Here is a 20,588-nt window from a genome sequence, read left to right on the forward strand (position 1 = left end):
TGGATCGGTGCTCGGCGCTTCGATTCCCGTGACCGCGTTTTTCGGTACTGGAAGAATTCTCGCGTACCAACGGAAAGGACGTGTGCGGTGTTAGTGTTGGTAAACTTAACCTCAAAGTGGCGGCGAGCCACCATCGTTTTGATCGTAAACAACTAAGTGCAGTGTCTCTGTGTTAATGGTGTATCCACGTCGAGGAAGTGAAACCGTGAAAGGAGAGACGGAGAGTTTCTCTTTTTCCGTTTAATGCCAAGAAAAACGAGCCTTGTACGGGATTTCTTGAACGCGGTGGTTATCGCTCTGTTTTACCGACCGTAAAAAGGGCACGCCACGCTCTCGGTGCCCAACGGGATACTTCGTGGCTGGCGTTGGTGTCATATATATGTGTATAACCTCAATGAACGTAGCCGGCGTACGAAATCAGTGGTGATACCGAAAGTCCTCGATCGAGACGGTGCTTATTATTCCCGGCGAGAATGCGGTAGTGACGAGTTCGTAGATACACCGATGGATCATCGTCGTGCATCCGAGGCGGGGACCTTCTCGATCGAATCGCGTCGACAGAACCGCGGACAGAGCCGTCGGAAGGGTCGGTCGTTCTCGTAGCCCACGCGGGCGATTTGAATCGGTGGTTTTTTTTTTGTTCGTCGTTTGTTGTTGTTATTTGTTACCGTCGGTTGGTGTGTCGCGTGACATGAAGTGTTCCGTTCGTGTGATTTAAGAACACGTACGATAGTGTTTCTATTTTCTATTAGTTCACCACCAGATAGGAATCATGTATCCCAGTGCCGGAATCAATGCCGCTGCTGTGGCTGCCGCAGCTGCTAGGCATCCGGTGAGTAAAATTTCTCATCACAATTTTAGTGTATCTAAACCTATTACCGTGACATTTTTTCTTCAAAGAACACCAATTCAACGCTCATGACAATTTCTCTATTAACCGTTTCCTTTACTCACGGTCGATTCACGAAAAAAACTACGCGTCTTTAATACGCGGTTTGAACGATTTGTACCTCGTAAGGCGATCTCGGCCGTGGGCTAGACTTGGCTCGAGTTTCAACGTGTAAGGACTCGCGGGCCCGTATTGCTCGCGATTCCGATCACGTTCAGTGGCGTAGAAACCAGTGTTGCACCGTTTTCGATCATCTATCGGATTACTCGCCGTCGAATTTCTCGAACGCGCGAGACCGACGCTCGTTGAAACGGGATCGCGCGTGTATTTCACCCTTGCCGTTACGGAGTTGAGCGCGTCAAAACATTCGATCAAAATAGAAACTCGCGTCGGGTATATACACCGCGGTTACCGAACGCGATAATAATACCGAACACCGCGCCGGTTTCTTGATGCCCCCGCTCGCTCGGTTTGCTGTTTAATGCGGTCACGTGCGTCGCGGTACACACATTTATCATGGTTCCCCGAGCCGCGCGTAGGTTACATGCACGGGGCCGCTGTTGTATACGTGTCGGATACACGTGCCTCCTGGCACTCTGCGCATACTTGCGCCTTCTCGACTCGTTTCGAGATTTCGAGATATCGAGCCGTGCCGCGCCGCCGCGTCGAAGCGACGCGTCGCGGTCCCGTGTCACGATTTCGAGCTTATATACCGTATCTTGGGACCGTGTAAAAGGCGTTTCGTCTCGGTCCCGCGGAACCTATTGATCCGTGAATCGAAGACGATCCGGCTATACGAGTCCATGTTTCTTCTATTTTTTTTTTTTGCCTGCCCCCCCACCACGGTCTACGGTTTTCGTGTCTGGTTTTTAATAGCCGTTGCGATTAAACCGTCTCGTTCGTTGTGACCACAACGGTATTCGTAATTGACTGTCGGTGTGTATGTATGTACGCCGAAGCATAGTTTCACGCCATGTTTCTCGAATCTCTGGAATCGTGCTGGCCGCGATGAACAGGGTGCCGTAAACGATCGGTCAGCCATAAAACGAGCAAACGTACGTTTATCTGCTTTAATAACAACAATACGACTTTATTACACGCGTAGTCGTACAGATATGCATGTTTGTAGACGAAAGAAAATTTCTGAAAGGGTTTTACGTGAAAAGTTAACTTGGGGGTTGTGTCCATTAATTTGACGAAAACTGTAGAAACATTTGCTAATGAGAACATTTGTTTTAACGGTATCGGTTCCGGTACCGCTCCGGAACATAAATCCACCTTAATAGGAGAGAATGTGTATTAATGCAGTGCCGCGCACTGTTTTCACGTTCGACCCGTTTGTTGAAACGTAAACGCAACGTTCATGGGAAGAATTACATTATTCCCGTTTGCCATTATATCCACCTCGGCCCCGATAATCATAGTAATTATAGACGAAAGCAAAAAAAAAAAAAAGAAGAAAGAAAAATGACCCATTACTCTCTGTTATAACGGTGTGTTGTCGGGACGAAAGGGACTCTCGGATAGAATAATGAAAGCTTCATCTGGCCCATCCCTAATAACAGGCGTTACACCGGATGCGGACCGGGCGATATTGTAGCACGTGGTGAGCAGCGATGGAAAAGAGAGCGAGGGGACACGGCGAGCAGAACGGGAGAGAGGTATATCATTCGAGAGAAAAAAAAACGCGCTTAGCGAAAGAGTCGAGGTTCTGTGTCCCCCCCACCCTATCGAAAGGCGGTGACAATGTTGTGTGCAAAAGGGGTGACTCTGTCGAGTGCCATGAAGTACCGAGGAGAGACGAACAGACAAGGACGGAATGTTGTTCCGGTGGAGTCGTCCGCCTCGCTCGCTCGCAGGAAATCGCTGGTAACGAAACACGTGTACACACAGATGGTCGTAACTTTTATCTAGAATAAAAGATTTTGAGGAACGAATAATAGACAAAGAAGTTTCTATGTTGGTCATAGGAAAAAATCAAGCGAGGATTCGAATTGAACGATTAATTAACGAAACAAAAATATCGCGGACGGACATAATTATACTTTGTTTTTTAATTGTTATTTAATATTCGGACGAAATCTCGAACATCCTGTATTGCTACGCGCTGCCATTGTATTACGCAAACATTATTATTCTGTGAACCGTGGTGTGTTCGCATCGTGCTCCGATTCGGCAAATATTGAAACGTTTAATCGGCTCGTTTATACCGACGTTTTGTATGTTTAACTGTACAGTTTCGCATGTGCGCAGCTGTAAAAACTTTCGAAATCGCGGATCTAAACGCAAACCCGCTCCCCGAACCTAACGTCTTTCCGTTTTCTTTTTCAATGGTTCCTACGGCCGGTACAGCTGGTCGCTGAAGTATCTTCACCCTTTCTTTACAATCGAATGAATATGTAAAGTCAATTCTAGCTTTGAACCGCGTACGATACTTCGAAAGAATGTTTCAGTCTTATGTTCGACGCAAAATTCTCGTTAGAATGATTAAATATGATTTAAAACGTATATTCAGGTACATAGTATCGTCGACGGACGATGTGTATTTCATAGTGTAAATATTTATTCTTAATCTTTGTGCTATGGTGGAAATATTCTACTTGATTTAAAAAAGAAAAATCTATTTTGACGTGATATTTAGTTTTTGTGCTTACTTGATGTTCTGCGCGTTTCACTGAATCGCTAAGCTGGGGTGGATACTTTTGTGACCATCCGTATACCTGAACGGTTCGCTCGAATTCCGTGAACCGTATTCGAGAGTACACGGCAGGCGGGTGGGGAACGTTTCCACGGAACAGAAACGATAATCGGTCGATTTTAAGCTTTGAAGCTGTCTGGCACCGAGCACAGGGTAATGCATCGTTGAAGCATGTGAACTGGTGGCACGCGGCGAGACGAGGGGGAGGGAGGCGAAATCGAGTCGCGCTGTCGGCACGGAAATACGGAATCATAGTGATATCTTGAGCGTCACGTCGTCCATTATGCTGATGCGCCCGGTAAATTTCACGCATTATACTCCCATTATACGTTTCCTGGCCGAGTGGAATCGCGATCTCGTGCTCCCCGCTCGCAGTAATTACACGCTGCTGCTTCTCGTTCACCAGGGAGAAAGAGAAAAGAGAGAGGGTGGAATTGTTTTAATTCCGGCGATTCCCCTTTCCCTTGTGTTTCAGTTTTGCATTTATACCATCCCTGCAATTATTTATACATGCAAAAGACCATGTTAAGTCTTACGGAGCATTTCAGAACCGAGAGTGAGCCGAGCGGTATCGTTTTTAAGCTTCTAACCGGATGGAATCACGTACGAAATTGGATGTGAAGTTCATAATTTCTAAGTTTTAAATTCTAATAGACTTGTAAGTTCGTTCGCGACGACGATGCTTCGTGCATTTTGTATCCTCCATGTCTACGAACAAAAACATCGCTTTTTGTCCATTGCACCGAACGGATAAATGTTCGCAGTCCATGAGTGTCTACGAGTACTTTGTCAGTTCACTTGGGTATAGTCGTGTGTATTTACACGGATTTCTTCTATATGTAAACTCCTATTCTTCCATGGTACAAAGAAACCTTAATGCAACATAAAAAAGATCCCAGTGATGTTAGAAATGATTTCGTGTTGCCTATTGTGCGAACAACGTAATGTCTATCCGTGCTCAACAAAATAGGGTTCAATTCGATCTGATACGTTTATTCGGCACCTGGGGCGCGCGCACCGCTGCGCCCAGCAGCGGATGCAACATATTGTCTCCTTCATTACTCTTTCAGGCCGGCGCCCTCGAGATTCACTTACGCCTCTCTGCCGGTATTATTGTACACTGAACGTACAACCGTAAAAATCTATCGATAAAGGGGGAAGAGGAAAAGTATCGTGGACCCACAAAAGGGGTGGGAGGTTTGAAGTTCCGATAAGAACTTTGAGTGGAAGCGCATAAAAAGACGATTTTCCCTGTCCAGGGTTGTATCCCCCCCGCCCCTTAGTTGAGGACTTCGAAATGGATACCGATAAGATGGTCGATTTACTCTCGCACGCTCGCTTGGTTTTCCTCCCACCTACCCCGATCGAGCAGAGATAATTAAATCGACGGGACGGTCTTTATCAGTGGCTTCCCCCCGTTTATAATTGCCATTTGTAAGAGTTCCTAATCGGTCCCCGATATTCGATCGACAAAAGCCGGGGGTATACAGAGGTCGGAGCTTCTCCGGTGGCGGCTTATTACGTTAAATGGTTTTCCTCCCCGTCGCAGACATCGACGCGAATTAATCGGAGGAGATCGCTCGAGGGACACTGCCACCCCTTCTTTCACCTTCTACTTTCTCACTTTCGAAAAAAGACCCGGGACACACAGTTTAGGCTGCAGGTGCTCGGATTGAAGAAGGGGGAATGTATAATCCGATCCCTCGAACGCCTCCTTCTATCCCCCGGCCGAAATAATCCCCTGACTGGCGCAACAATGGCCAGAAACGAACCCCCGAGCGTGAAGCGTAATACCCTGAGTCCTCGGGGTGCCGTAAATTGGTCCACTGGGAGAGCAAAGGAGGAAGGGCTTGCCGGTGGAGTGCTTTATCCATGAACCCTCGCGGTTACTTTGCCACCCCTCCACCTCTCTTTCTCTCTCTGTCCTCTGTTCCAACGAGGAACATACTAATCGAAATCCCACGGCGGTTTCGTTTCCCCCCCCCCCACCTTCTCCTTCTCATTGCTTTTCAATTATTCCGTGCTGGGCTGTTTGTTACTGCAGCAATCGGAACGTGCAGTGTATATACTTAGGATGATCTCTCTGGTAATTTTGAGGATTCCCAGACTCCCTTGTATTTTATTTCTCAGGTATTCAGTAACCATTGGCGTTTTATTGGATTTTTCGATGTTATTCATCTTCCTGTTACAATTGTTCATTGTTAGTTTGAACTTACAGATCGATGGATGATCGAAATTTATTTTTCTACGTCGGATATACTTTACTACTCAAAGAGCGAGCGCTTTCTCATTCTCTTTCGTTCTTTCGGTTTCCCACGACCGATAAATATTTCCCATCGAGGAGATCTGTGTTTTTTCGGCGTCGTCGTCGCAACGGAAGCATGTGCCCCGTTTCTTTCGTCGCTCGCGCGTTTCACGAGACATTCCGGCCGGGCCTGTTTGTCGTTCCTGCAGCACCGCTATTCAGCCGAATTATTTATCTTCTGGCCGCCGTGTCGCGTTCTGCGGATAGTCTTCTGGCTGGCGGGGAACAGTTTTCGTCTTGTTCTCTATCTCTCTTTGTCTCGAGATTTCTCAGAGGGTCTGCCCTTTCTAACCGAGCTACAAGGGGTCCTCGAGTGTTCGGAACATAATCCATTGTGCAGGGGCGATTGTGTTTACGTCTGCATGCGTTTCCAAGTGGAATGGAACTCCGCTTGAACGACCCCTCTCTCTACCTACCTCCCTCCCTTGGTCCTCTCTCGTTTAAATAACTCTCAAATTACCTACGTCTGGTTTTCTATCGCTCTCCTCCTTTTAACTCCTCGCGAAAGGACCTCGTCTCCTTTCCGTATGTACGTGGGGCCCTCGGCAATCTCGTTTCAGCATTTATTCCCCGATCGTTTCTGCCCCCCCCTGCCCTTTACCCAGTTAATCTTCCACTCGTGGAGCCTGAATCGCTTCTAGTATTAACCCCCCTCCACGATGAACCGGCGAAAAGGTGATTCCTTTCCGAGGCAGTTTGAAGACTAGTTGAACGAGAGTTCGGGATCGGGGTTACGAATTCCGTTAATGGGTAATTAGTACGTTCCAACCGTTTCCTCCGTGGTGATCCCCTCGTTCCTCCATACCTCATTCGGGACGTTCTTCCCTGTGGCGACCTTAATTATTCATAACATTTATGGTCACGATAATTGTTCAGGGTACCATTCGATTACACGTGCAATTAAGCTGATTCGCGATGCTGATGGCTTCTTTCGCCCGGTGTAACGTTTGAGAAAGCGGGGCGATTGAGGGGTTGGGGGGAGGAAAAAGCCAGGGGAATATACGTGGACGTGTCCGATTCAACAAAGGACCGTCCGCGATTTTCACGGCTCGTTAGTCACGGCTTTATAAATCGAACTGCCTCCAGAAGAAGAAGTGGGGGGAAAAAAAGGAAGGAAAGTGGCTCGAGTACCCACCCTTCGCCCCTGCCACATGTGCACCGTGGTGATGGGTGCGCACTGCGCCTGTGTGAGAGCCTCTCGGGAGGAATGTGCGAGTACATAAGTATTTCGTGCACGTTCGCTTCGAATAATGCGTGAAGGCACTTGGCAAGGAGCGACGGACACCACACAGCGACGGTGTATGCGTGTATGCGTGTATATAGCGCGATAAATACGCCTAACCGCTTTGTAAACCTCGGCTGGAAGGCGGATGGAGGGGAAAAAGAAAGTCCGAGGAAGCCTCTTGAAGTCCCCTCGGACCTGCTCGTACCGGAGAATGGCACTAATTGGCATTAGGCTTGGCAGTTTGTCGTGTTCCCCCCTCTATGGCCCCCAATGTGTGTGTGTGTGTGTGCTGTGCTCCTGCTCCTACATCACGGCCTCGCACACCGGAGCATTTCGTTTCCATGGATCCTCTTCCGTGACTGCGAACATTTCTCTCTCTCCTGTCTTTCCCCCGTTTTCGCTCCCACCTAACCCCCCTCCCCCCGTAAAATTGCCCCTTGGGCCAAGATTCACAATCGGCCGCGGTATTACTTATCGCTGCTGGCAACACGCACGCTGGATATTTGTACTTAACGAGTACCCCCACCCCCGATCAACGTTCCCTCTCCCTTTTGTCCTTTAATCCTGCCGCTTTGGGACTCTGTAATTTCTCACCGCGCCCCAGGGAGTTGGGATGGGCGATTACTATCCGTCGTTCGACCTTATAAAAAATATGGTGTTTCGGAAATGCGTTTCCACGACCCCCCCCCCTGATATCACTTCTGCAACTGTATTGTTTAGCCTGTTACGCATTTGGGTGGAAAGTAAAGAGCATAACTGGATATATCAAAGCAGTTGTTGCGAGGGTGATGTCAATATTTATTTTATGTAGTTTCGGAAATGTTTATGCGCCCTTGTTGGGAAATATTTAGAGAGATAAATAAATCGTTGTGTCATAATGTGGTTGGTCAGTATATCCCCAAGTGGATACCGGTCTTTATGTCCTTCCCAGCTTTATTGCCCGGTTGGTCCAAAAATTATTCAAGCACCGTGTGTGCAAAGAATGTGTATCACGACAGGTTAGAAAGTACAACTTAACTGTACTCTTCCGAAACAATGGACGGAAACTATTTCCGTACACCATTTATCCTAGCCTGTGTGTGTACCAGACTTCAATTTGAAAATCTCTATACCGAGTTACCGCGACTCGACAAAAAACACTCGATCGGCCCTGGGTATCGGCTTTCCCCGTGGCAAACAACTTTCCCGTGTCCGTTGTCGACGACCAAGGAAATACATAATCGAGCGAATACACTGTTAAACAGCCCGGCGCACCGTGAACAGAGAACCCCGCGCGCGATCAACGGAGGATCCGGGCATAATGGTCCGGTAGTTAAAGCGGCGAAGCGCTACGACGCGAGGATCTCATCGAGAGAGGCTAATACCGTCGAGCGAACGGATAGAAATCTTTTTACAGCCGACAATTCCCGCGGAGAGCCGACGGAAAATACTCGAGGGATTTTCTTCTTTTCGCGGGAACCGCACCCGGGATCACGAGTCTCGTTCGTTGATGGAAAAAAATAAAAAGTTCAGCCGTTTTCCGCGAGGTCGTGAACGACACACTCGCGAATTTCCACCGCTACCAGGCTTCTATGTAGATACGTATATGTATGTATATATAAAATATAGGTATGTATATGTATATATAGACAGAGGAGATATTCTTTCTGAATACGTCTGCTGCTGCAGGGTCGCCGCCGGCACACTGGTTTTCCGCAAACCCGTCGCGCTATGCAAATATTTGCCGGACGTTCGTCGGGTCCCGGTGCACCTTCTCCATCTTCTTCGTTCATCCAGGTGTGTTCTCTTAGGCCGCGGTCGTCATGGATACCGTCCATCCACCATGGACACACAGGGACGAACGGGAATTGGAAAGGGAAAGAAACGTCCAAATATTTGGCTTCGACCAGCGACCGGGCACTAATCAGTTTCTTTTTTGGCGCAGGACAGTGACACTGGGCCCAAAGCCTCGGGAACTCGCTAGACAACATTCGGAATTATTGTTGCCGCTTTAGGAGAGACTGCGTGTATTTGTCCACGCGATGCGAAATCCCGGTGAACCGCGAATACATACGTGTTTTTCATACCTTGGAATGCAGTTGGACGGGTTAACTGTATTAGACCGATGTATTAATTTATAAGAAAAAAATGGTGGACATGCGGCCGACATGTGTACCGGGAGTACATGTAGTTTTCTGTTTACTTCGTGGACCACAAAGGTACACTGCTGAGGAATCACGAGACTGTCATACGTAATTGGAGGATGTGTACCTTTAACCATTTTATACACTTGGTGGCAAGTTCTTTCTTCCCGTGTAGAATAAGAAACTGTGGAACAGTTTAAAGTATTTCTACACGGTGCACAAGACGTTCTTGCGGCTTGTTTTTAGTCCGATTAGTTATACTATTCTCAGGTGTGTATGAGGCTTCATGGATTTTCAACGGGAATCAGTCTGAACAGATTGAAATATTCTGTACATAAGTTACGGTTGATATACACGATGAAACCTACGTTTGTGAAACCATCTAACCAAAAAAAAAAAAAAAAATACTTGTAATATTAATTGATTACACGGAGGACCCAGAAGCCTGAATGTTCTAGAGCAGCTTTCCACGTTGACTCAGGCCATGTTAAACTGGAACGTTCCCAACCTCTACCCCACGTAATATCACGAGTAATAAAATATTCACGCCTGCAGTTAGGTCGGGACTGTTTATCCATTTCTGTTCCCATCGGCGTGTTTACGAATAATGCATGGAAAAACGGGGGGGTTCGCGACCGAACGTCGCCGGTGCCGTTGCCCTCAACCGATCATCTTACCGCCGCTCGTAAGAATAGAGGAGAAAATTGGCACGAGAAGCGCCTACATGGAAACGGTCCCCGCCATTAATAAAATCGATGCACGCCGGAAAATACGTTCGCCATGTAGTGAACGGCCATTTTTAGATCGTTATCGTGGATCGAATTAATGCAATCCGTGCGGTATTACCGTCTTTTCCCACCGCCTCGGTCTTTGTATCTTTATCTCCATCCTCGTTGATCCCGGCTTTGCGTTTCGGTTCGAGTATCGATCAAGCCGCTTTTCACGGCATAATTGAATCGTACTCGGTGTTAATTCCTCGTTACAACGGGGGCCGTTCGGTGACTGGCTGGAAATAAATTATCACGTTCCAGTCCGGTGCCTCGAGTACCTAGAAATAATCCACCGTAGCATGTGTCTGTTTTTGTATCGAACGACAGACAATGAAAGTAAAAAAGGCATTCGTTTAACGCTCGACTACAGGCTACTCGCCTCCGAGGTGGATAATCCGACAACAGCTACATATACATACTTTGTAACACGTCTGCTAACGAACTGAATATTATTTTTTGTTGCCGTTATGGAAACAGCGTGTCGTTTACTGTCAATGGACGGGTACTTTCAGCATTACTTGTTCCTGGGGACCGAGTGGGTCTGTATTTCAGAGTTACAGTGGACTCTAACTATATTGCCACTAAACATATTGCCACGCAAGGCACTTCCCCCTCACACGTACTGTCGACCACACAAATTCGCTCTCCCACCACGTAACGTTACGTCGGCGGACCAGCACGATAAAAGTTAGCATGGAGGGGGCTCTGAACTCATTGCCATTTTACTCCCCTATAGCCCCGACCATAGCAATATAGTTAGAGTCCACTGTAATACGAATTAAACGATGCCTAAAAACACAGAAATGGATGACGCGTCGTGGTTCGGAGAGGCAGCGCCATCCCGGGAACGGAGGTCACCTCTATCCGGATTATCAAATTCCTGTTTACGGTTCGTCGTGTCAAGTCACACGTGAAACGTCGAACGCTCGGCTAATCCAGTCTTCGCCACCGCTCATCAACTATTCCAACGGCAATCGTTGGGCGAAGAGAGCCCCCTAACCGGTAGAGAGCCCCTTCTGCGTGTACCGTACATACACCTCCCTCTTCTCCGTCCGGTTTGGAACAACACACCGTGAGAGGGGTCCCTATTATTTTCCACGAGGTCGCTTCGTGACTACTTCGGGGGGTTCCTCTTCGTGATCGGTTGTAATTTTTGGAAGCGAGCGCCCGCCGACCCTCGAGGGCTTTGGGGCGTTAAGCCGAATTAACATAAGAGCGTGTGTGCAAACAGAATGGACTCCAGAGGGGCAGAGGGCGGGCATCGTGTGTCCGAACAAGAGACGGAGAGACACTCGTCGCGTTGGTCCAGGTTGAAGGAAGACGGTGAAAAGCTCTGGGATGAAGCTAGACGGAAGATGGAGGACGCATCGGTGGGAACACGTGTCCCACACGGAGATAGTTAATTACTCGTTTGTGCACGCTGCCTGGTGCCTCGGGTCGCTACCGAGGAGAGAGAAGGGAGACACCAAGCGAGATGGAAAATCGGTGAGCACTGTAGTGGAAGCGGGATAGGAATCACACGGCGGCACAACGGGAATGAGAGCAGTCGAGAGTAGAGGAACGAAAGAGCGGGACACCGTTCACGGTGAATCGTCGTTGGGGCCGACAGAGCAGGATGGAGAGAGACCATGGGATCCGGAATGAGAGGGAAAGGTCGCTTCAAGAGGGACACGGTGCTCGGCGTATGGGCGCGTTAGAGCGAGACAGGGCATTCCTACGATGGGACAGGGTATACGAGCGAGGAGGCGAAAAACGAGGATGAGGTTAATGATATACATGGGGGCTACCGTATACTACCGGCTCGATCCCATCTGTGGCTACCTTGCCTCCTTCTCTCGCTTCCACGCCCTCTTCGTTCCACCTTCTTACACTGGCAACGATCTCTCTCTTTCTTTCTTTTTTTCTCTCTCTCACCCAAGCCCGGCTTCCTTTTGCCGGCTTCACGCTTCTTTCGCTCTTTACTATTCAACAATGCACGGCTGTATTTTCCATTCTCTTCTTATCTACATACACGGACGTGGTCTTGTATGTTAACACGATCCGGATAGCGCGTTATGCTCAATCTTGCTGTTGATGTATCACTTTCTGGTCGACCAACGGGGAACCTACATTAAAAGGTTCTGTTTTATGGAGGTGTCATGCGATAAAAAAAACGTTTCTATTCGTGGAATATATCTGTGCAGCGATTGGTTACGTGTTACTGCGATAATAATTATCCTCGGACTAATATAGAGACCCAACACAGCTGACCAGTTTTTAAAGAATTCCCCTTGCATGTCAACTCGCGTCCAACATCGAGATTACAAGAAGCTTCGACTAAAAGCGTTCAGTTGTAAATTAAATTTAATGACTTCAAAGTCAGTGTCAAAATGTTCAGCGACTTGGTAGCAACTTGTTACCATATATCGCTATCGAACCGATCTTCAGTTTGAATAATCCAGTCTGCTAATCATTATAAACGAAACTCTCAAGCGTCCCAACGAGTAAAAAATAAATTAAACATAATTACCGTTAGCGATTCATTCACCGTTCTCGCGGTAACACGCCGCGAAAGATTCTACACAGATTCTACAGAGCTGTGCGCGCATCGTGTGATTGCTCACGAGCAGCATCGACACGAACTTCCTCTCTCTGGCTACCCCCACTCATGGTCCTCAGGTACCTTGACGCCCTAACCAGAGATGGACATTATCTAGATAAAAAATTATTTAAATAACTGTTCGAATAAAACATACTTTATCTTTATTCGTTATTCGAAGTTCGAATAAAAAAAGTATCATTATTCGACGAACGTCGAATGAATAAATTTATTCGACGAGAATTATCCGACGAATAAGGGAGTATTGTGCAAGCACAATACGACTCTCTCCGGGCAACCAGTTTTGTGGCCGCCCGAGCGAATATTGGGTATTCGCTGCCGGCGTTACAAGACGCGCACGCTCCGCTGACTTTTCGCCAAGCGGAACGCACGGCGAGTTTGCCAGGCGGGGAAACATCCAAGGGGGCCGAGAGGGACAGGAACTCTGCACGGAGGAACTCCTCTGCGTCGCTTGAAATACAAGCACCGTGTATCGACGAGAAGTCGAGCGAGTCTCCCCGCTTGCGAAACGGATCCTCTCCGCATATCTCCGTTTACACGTCGCATTACCGTAGGACAGACACACCGCCGGTTACGGTGCTCCGTTTATGAATGTTAACGGTTGTCGATAAGACGTACGGTACCCCGGTGACGTAAATAGTAATCGGGGGGCCAGTGGGGTAAACTGTAATATGCGAGCGGGGCATTAAGCGTCTCCCTTGGTTATTGCTGTTGCACTTCAGCCGGGAGAAGAGGGTTCCGTAATGGGAACCCGTTAACTGATTAATGGCTGGGATTCTTGCGGGCACTTAACAAGTTTCTGTTTCTTACCAATTTTTCCTTTCCACGAGACTTGTTGTCATTGTTGTTTTATCGAGGATCTGTATTTGTCGGAGATTGAGATACAGGAAGAACGATATTCTTTTATTATTTTTTACTCGAATGCGCAACTACGCTGGGACGTTGAAAGAAAAAATTTGTTATTTAAAATATTCTTTCCTGGCTTGCACGACGACATGTTCGCTCCCTCTCCTCTCCCATTAGTATTCAGAACGCGACGGAACGAATCAATAACGATCGCGCACGATAGCCCAAGGAACGCTATACGGGAATACGGGCTGACTTGTTTTTCTGGCGGTCGAGAAGCCTAAACTTCCCTCCGCATCCTTTCGTTGTGTCCACGCCGCGGTAACAAGATGTATCTCGTTTCTTCCTCTTTTTTTCTCTCATCTCTCTCCCTCTCTCTCTCTCTCTCTCTCTCTCTCTCTCTCTCTCTCTCTTATCCTCTTCGCTCTCCATTCTTGGACACTTCACGATGCCCTCGAGGGACCACAGAGTTCACTCCGCAGATAATAACAAAAAGAAAAGAGAAAAAAAAAGGAGTAGTTGGTTCGCCGAGAACCTCGTCTCGCGTAGCTACATTAGCTGCAGCTTGTTCGCAGATAAAGGCAGACTACGCTCTTAAAAACCCTTGGTCCGACCGTTGTCGGGTAGATAGGTCCGATAATGGGCCGACATCCAGGAGGACACGAAAGGACTTTTCTCCTTCCTATCTTCCTTGTCACGCTTCTACATTTATCTCGTTTCCGTTCGACCCGTACCAATCATAGCCCCCGGGAAGCCGGTTAACGGCCGGACCTCGGGACACAGAAAAACAATTAGAGGCGATTCTATTTCCTTCTTTGGAAGACGAGATTGGGTACTTGCATAATCTCAACTTACTTCTTCGTCATTTCGTTTTTACACGTATCTTTTACACGATAGTATTACATTAAATTGAATGGAACAAATGTATCGTGCAAGACAGAGTTGCGATAGGTCAAGTTTAACACCCTCTGGTGTATCCGTATTCTCAAACTGGAGTAGGTTGGTCATCAAAGTGCAATCTGTATACAGAGATTAAAAGTAACAAAATACATATTTCAGTAGATAAAATTAGATAAGTATATACTCAACATGCTCTTCTGTAACCGTTGTAATGTGCAAAAAGTTCCGAAGTACGTCACGGTTCGAAAAAGTTTCCAGCGTCTTTCAGAACGGGGCGGATTTTCGTTCACAGAGCACCGTACTCCGAAACACGGTGCGAAACTATTCGAAAGATTCACGGTTTACACTCGAAAACACCGGAACATTTATAAATCCTGTAAATAGTGGATGGTTGGGCTGGGGTCATACTCTACGCTCGAGCGACTCCGCGAAGAAGAGTTGTTTTGCAACTTCCCGTCGTTGCTCCTCGACAAATCGTGCTCGTTGATTCGCATGAATCCTGTATTTACGGCCGGCGAAACAGATCGTTGAGCACACTCATCGTTCACCCGATTAGAATCGCAATTTAGATGTTCTCGAGTGATTTCGCCGCGTGCACTCGAATTTCATTGCCCCTGCTAGCGCGCGCGCGCACCCTCGTGTGACCAAACGGGTGGGGGAGGGTGAGGGTGCGCGCCACGGTCCACCCTATATAATGTCGTATAACGAGATTATCGTGAACTCTGCTAGGGAAGTGGCTATAAGAGTAGCGCGACGGCGGCCATCCTGCTCCGAGAAATTTCATTTCAACATGACCATCCCCTTCCCTCCACCCCGTGTGTGTGTGTCCCCTTGGAAGAGAAAAATAAAAGGAAAGAAAAAGCGCTATCGGCCCCGGGAGATCAGGAAGGGCGACATTGTCCGTAAGTGTCGAGGATTGAAGGGCGACCCCCCTCCCCTCAGGTCCATTCAGTGTTCCCCTTTGCTCTCCCGTTCGGTTTGCCAGTAATTGTAACATATTCACCCCTGACGCAGTCACCCTTTTATGCAAAGCTGCCTCGGAACATTGTGTTGGCTCTTTAAGGGTACCGAGATGGAACGAGCCGACGCCCGACTCCGTCGTGTGTTCCGTAGGAATGGGCGAAAGGAAAAGTCAAGAAACGGGCGGTGGACAGGGTTCGATGTAACGGAACACTTCCCTCGATAATTGTCCCGACGTGGTCCCAAACGGTAGGCCATCTACAGAGGCAATTTTGTAAATCTTGTTTGAAATTTATTCGTAATAATTTATTCGGTAACCTACTGGCGAGCTAATACACGAATAACTGTCGATAATGTAATACGCGGATAAAATAACCGTATGAAGTATATTGGTTCGAAGAGGTCGCTGAATATTCAAGACAGCGAATATCACGCTTAAAGTATTGCATTCGTAGGGAGGGAGAAAAATGGTCGAGTAATCTCTTTGTCAAGAGAGGGTGATTGACGTGTCTGTCGGTGGAAGCAATCTCAGGAAAAATTCGACTTCACAGAAGGATAACACGGTACGTGTGTGTGTGTGTGTGTGTGTTTGCGTTGGAGCGCACGCGCGCGCAACCGTGCTCTACGGCCGCGTGTAGGAACGGGTAGGAATGGCTTTGGTCGCTCGTAAAGGGACAGAGGAGCGATGGAGGGGCAAAAATGGGGTTTATGACTGTAACAGATTAGGTGGCCGAACTACCAGGGTGGTTCTTGCCGTGCTTCCTATTATCGTGGAGCTTTTGTAGTACCCAGCTTTTGTTGAAACGTTGTCCCGTCTCTCTCTCTCCCTCTCTCTCTCTTTCGGTCGTGATCCTGCGCCTCTCTGTGTTCCTCTCGTCGTCTCTGTTCCGCCAGGCAAGAAAAGGTATATGAAACGGACAGTGAAAGAGAGAGGTCGTTTGAGGGGTTGGGGTAGGCACCGGGCTACGACAGTTGGCCGATATTTGAGCTTCCTTTGTGTCGCTAAAGTACCGCGCCCCATTGCCGTGCTCTCCTCGCCCGGGAGTTTTCTCGTAGCGCTTTTATCTCTCCTGCTGCTTTTTCGCGGCAACTCTCGACGGGAACAGGACGACAGGGGCTGGAAAAGATAGGCGTCAGAGGTGGGGAAAGACACAGAGGAGATTCGACCAGTAATTACCTGGTTCACTCCAGAGCAGGCGAACCGTTGCCTTTTGGTCCTTTGTTCGCCTCCTCTCCGACTTCTGTTCATTTAATCTTCGTTCCGCTTCCGTGCGCTGTTTTTCTCCCCCCCCCCACGCCTCTTCGTCTAAACCACTCCTTTTTTCCGCTCTCGTTGTTACCTTTTGTTTAACGGTCGGCAAAAGTGTCTGTTTCTTTCTCCGGTTTCTGTTTGCCGAACGGACGTTACTCTTGGGGAAACGGTCTTGTCCTCGTTTCGAGAAAAAAGAATTATATACGAGATTGTTTTGTAATTTCGATGAGTGTCACTGTCGAATACAGAAGAAGCTTCAGGTTAACGTGGACGGAAATATTATTCTGATGTGATGGAATAATTCTTATGTGAAGTCCTTATTCGAAGAGAAATCGCGGTCTTTGCAAATTGGAATCTATTTTCGGAGCAACATTAATTGACCGCGCAACGGAGTCGAAGAATTATCTTCGTCGTGTACCGTACATGGAAATCGAGCTGTTTGTGGCGTGATTCAGAGCTGGGCAGTGGCCTTGAGGGGCCAATTGAGTCTGTTGCTACCGGAACGCATTTCTCTAGAACCCATTACCTCTATTTGCCTTCATAAATACGGACAATGGAATAATTTACTTTGTATCAGCCTTACTATCCCACCGACCGATCCACTTTTTACCGATGTATTACCACAAAGACACGGATGGTATACAAAGAACCACTTCTGGATCGTCGTTATCAGGATATACGTATGACCCAAGGAATGGGTACATTTAAACTATTTAAAAGACAAGACTATAGAAAATTTCAAGGAATTAAGTACGCGGAGAAACTTTTTTTTTCTCGGTTAAAGTATCAGTGTTTGCGTTGTGTTATAAATTACATTCCATCGTGTATGTCTTCTACTACTCGCATTATCACGTTGAAGTAATGGATTTTACTGATATTCGTTTATACGTTAATGAATGAAACTTACTAACGAGGATTATTATTCACATGGTATATTACAATGTGCCCGCCATTGTTTACGATTCACTGTTTCCCGCAAGTTTGAAAATTCATTAGAAGTTCTGTAAAGTGAGCCAAACTAGACAATGGCTGGGAACGAAATACGATTAGTCCCCTTGCATGCACGTACCATCGCGAACTTCATAAAACTTCCGTCACGATTCCCGGTAGAAGATCATTAATTATGATAGCCCTAGTACCAACCATATTTCTGCAGATTTAACGTTCAGACTTCTTTCATACCACGAAAGATATCCATCGAAAAAACTTTCAACGAATACAATCTGTCCTCAAACGATCTCAATTGCAATCAAATACAACCGACTCGGTCCCGGAACAAACTAGACTCGGTCAAACAATGATTCCAGCTGCAATTACAAGTATATTCACTCGTCGGTTCGTCTATTCACCGAACAATCAATGAGAAGATCCCGTGGTGATGCTACCTGACAGTTCCATGTCAATCAGGCTACTCGAACATCCGGGCACGTAAACATTTACGGAAACGGTTTCCGAATCTAGATCTACAATTTGTGTTGTAATTTTAATTAGCCCCGGGACGAAAGGAAAACCCGTCTGCCTTCCCAGAGTGTGGTTATTTCCACGGTACATTATACCTGGGCCAGGGGCGAGCGCGTAAATGTCGGTCGGTTGGCGTGTTATTAACTTAAATCGAGCCGCAGGACGGTGATCCTCATTGCGGAGAAGTCCAGCGGGGCAATCAGTTGGTTGGGTCGTCATCGTTTGTCGTCTTCGTTGGCTTGTGTGTATATGTAATATGCGTGTCTGTTGTCGTCGTGGCCGTAATCATTACGATGGCGCACGTGAAAACGCGACGCAAACCGCGCGTGTAAACACACACGGGGCTTTGCGTGTACGCGCCGCCCGCGAGCTGTGGGGTATAATAGATAAAAGGGGGGCCCTGGGTGGAGAAAGCACGGATGTGAAACGACGACGACGAGAGAGAGAAAGAGAGACGTAACACGCGATGGAAGGCACGAGACACGGAAGGGAGAACTGAGAGACAACTGGGGGGCGGACAGACAGACGAAGGGAGAGAGAGAGTGAGAGAGAAAGGGTATGGGGGACGAGAAGCGGCAATACACAGAGAGGTAGCACTTATCCGCGTATCCAGCTCTCTGCAGTGTGACGTTATTTCACGAGAGCACCGATCGTATCGCCTTAATTGCTCGCCGGGTTAAACTGCCGCGGCCGCCTCTTATCGACGAATCTGCACGAGTGCTCCGCCGGAACGAGCATAGAGAGAGAGTGTGTGTGAGTCAAAGGGAAAAGGAGAGAGAGAGGGCCTCTGGCTGTTGTATGCACGCCGCGTGTGTGCCCTGGCTGGGTGTGTCAGGTGTTTTCAGCTCGATTCACATCACTTGGAACGGTGCGCCGGGGCCAGCGGAATAAAAGAAAATGTACCGTATGGAGATGCGTACCGAGGTGTGTTTACACAGGCGTGTGGATGAGGTGCCGTTTTCTCTTGCTCGCCGTTTGCATCGGCTTCTTTGCTGGCCGTCGATAGACGGTAATGATCGTTGCTGTGGAAGAGGACAATTGGATGGTTTATATTGGGCATTGGGAACGTTGGGATTTGGGTCTTTGTGTTAGCTTAATTTATTTGTAACGTGGAGATCGTGTCGGGAATAAGGGTTGTTGAGATTGATCGATTTGAAAAGGCTTTAGGAAGATTCTAGAGCCATTGAGGGGACGGACCCTATTGTCGGTTGTTGAACGTTTCTGATGAATTAAATTCGGTACGCTTTCATGTGCGTTGTAATTTCGTCTTATGAGAATAGTATTTCTGAAACTGTGGCAACCATTTTCTGTATTTAGTAACGGAAACTTACTAATCATTGTTCTTCGAAGTTCTAGACAGGCAATTGATGTCTGTAAATGTGTATCTGATCTTGTTGTTAATGGTTCAGTTTTGAGATAATTGGTAGCATTCTTCTTCTGAAACATTATTCTGTTCTAAACGCCTGTGCTCGTTATTATAGTGACCTCAAATACACATGTAACGTAGCATCACTTAAGCAGTAAGAAAATTAGTCGGTGGCTCGAGGTCGTCAAGTAGCTATCCGTTATCGCGTATAACCTCTTCATCGAAGGACTGATATGGAATCACGTAACTACATAGGTACGATATGTAAATGCCCCGGTTAGCGACTTTGTCGAAGAAGATTTTATTCGGGGAAGCCATTTCGAGCGAAGATTTCATCTAACGAGGTCGATCGGTTCATCCAGCTGAAAATATTCGGAACGCCTGTCGTGAAATGTCACGGTGTGGCCGAGAATGACAAAAGGTCAAAAGGTTGATCGAACTCGATTTTAAACCGAACTTCGTTTGACGCATGCAGTAGATCCGCGAGTACGGTATTATCTTATGCAGAATGAATGAGCATTCTAATTACGGATAGTTACGCCAAGTATAAGTTTGCCAAGTAATGTTTGTAAGCGGACCGCTATAAAGTTAATTGTAGCATGAAGTTTTAATTCACGTAGAAAGTTTGTGTTTACAGAAAGCTAATGTGGTAATTATAGGAAAATGTGTTTCATATGTGTCTTTCACTGCTATAGGTTATAATGATAGGGTAGTAAATCGAAATTATAATTTTTCTTTTGCCCTTAACATTATTAATCTTACGTCTTGTTTATATTTTATTTACTTTCGAGTGGATACATAAAAGTTATACCAAAATAAAAGAAAAAAAAATATATTCCGGTACCGGGAATCGAACCCGAGCCTCCTGGGTGAAAGCCAGGTATCCTAGCCACTAGACCATACCGGATTGAGAGACTTCGTTCTTAAATTATTTCATCCCGGAGAGTAAGGAATGCTGTTTTACATTAGAAACAATATTTTACCATTTTAAAAATACACATAATTACATGAATAATTCTTTATTTTCACTATAAATATAAATTGGATATATTTTACAAAGTGTAACTGATATATTCTTCCGCGCTAAATTGTTAACCCTTCAATTCCCTGAATTATTTAAAAATTAGCAAAGAAATATTTTGTTGTATTTTTATGTATATTACGTAACACATAAATATTTCACAAGATCATTTT

At 46.9% G+C, this 20,588-nt stretch overlaps 1 protein-coding gene and 1 non-coding gene across 2 annotated transcripts in view; one reads left to right on the plus strand and one right to left on the minus strand.

Annotated features, from left to right (window-relative positions):
- The first annotated feature begins 262 nt into the window (after positions 1-262).
- Positions 263-20,588, plus strand: part of LOC107192044 (protein groucho-1-like) — a 113,819-nt gene continuing 93,493 nt past the window's right edge. Inside the window, exon 1 of the mRNA XM_015581224.1 lies at positions 263-832. Within this exon, the coding sequence (XP_015436710.1) occupies positions 773-832 (60 nt within the window). The 5' untranslated portion in view covers positions 263-772. The remainder of the gene's footprint in view (positions 833-20,588) is intronic.
- Trnae-uuc lies at positions 20,230-20,301 on the minus strand. The gene has a single exon. It is a non-coding gene; the product is annotated as a tRNA-Glu (tRNA).

This window comes from Dufourea novaeangliae, unplaced genomic scaffold, assembly GCF_001272555.1.
Source record: "Dufourea novaeangliae isolate 0120121106 unplaced genomic scaffold, ASM127255v1 scaffold296, whole genome shotgun sequence".
Taxonomy (NCBI): domain Eukaryota; kingdom Metazoa; phylum Arthropoda; class Insecta; order Hymenoptera; family Halictidae; genus Dufourea; species Dufourea novaeangliae.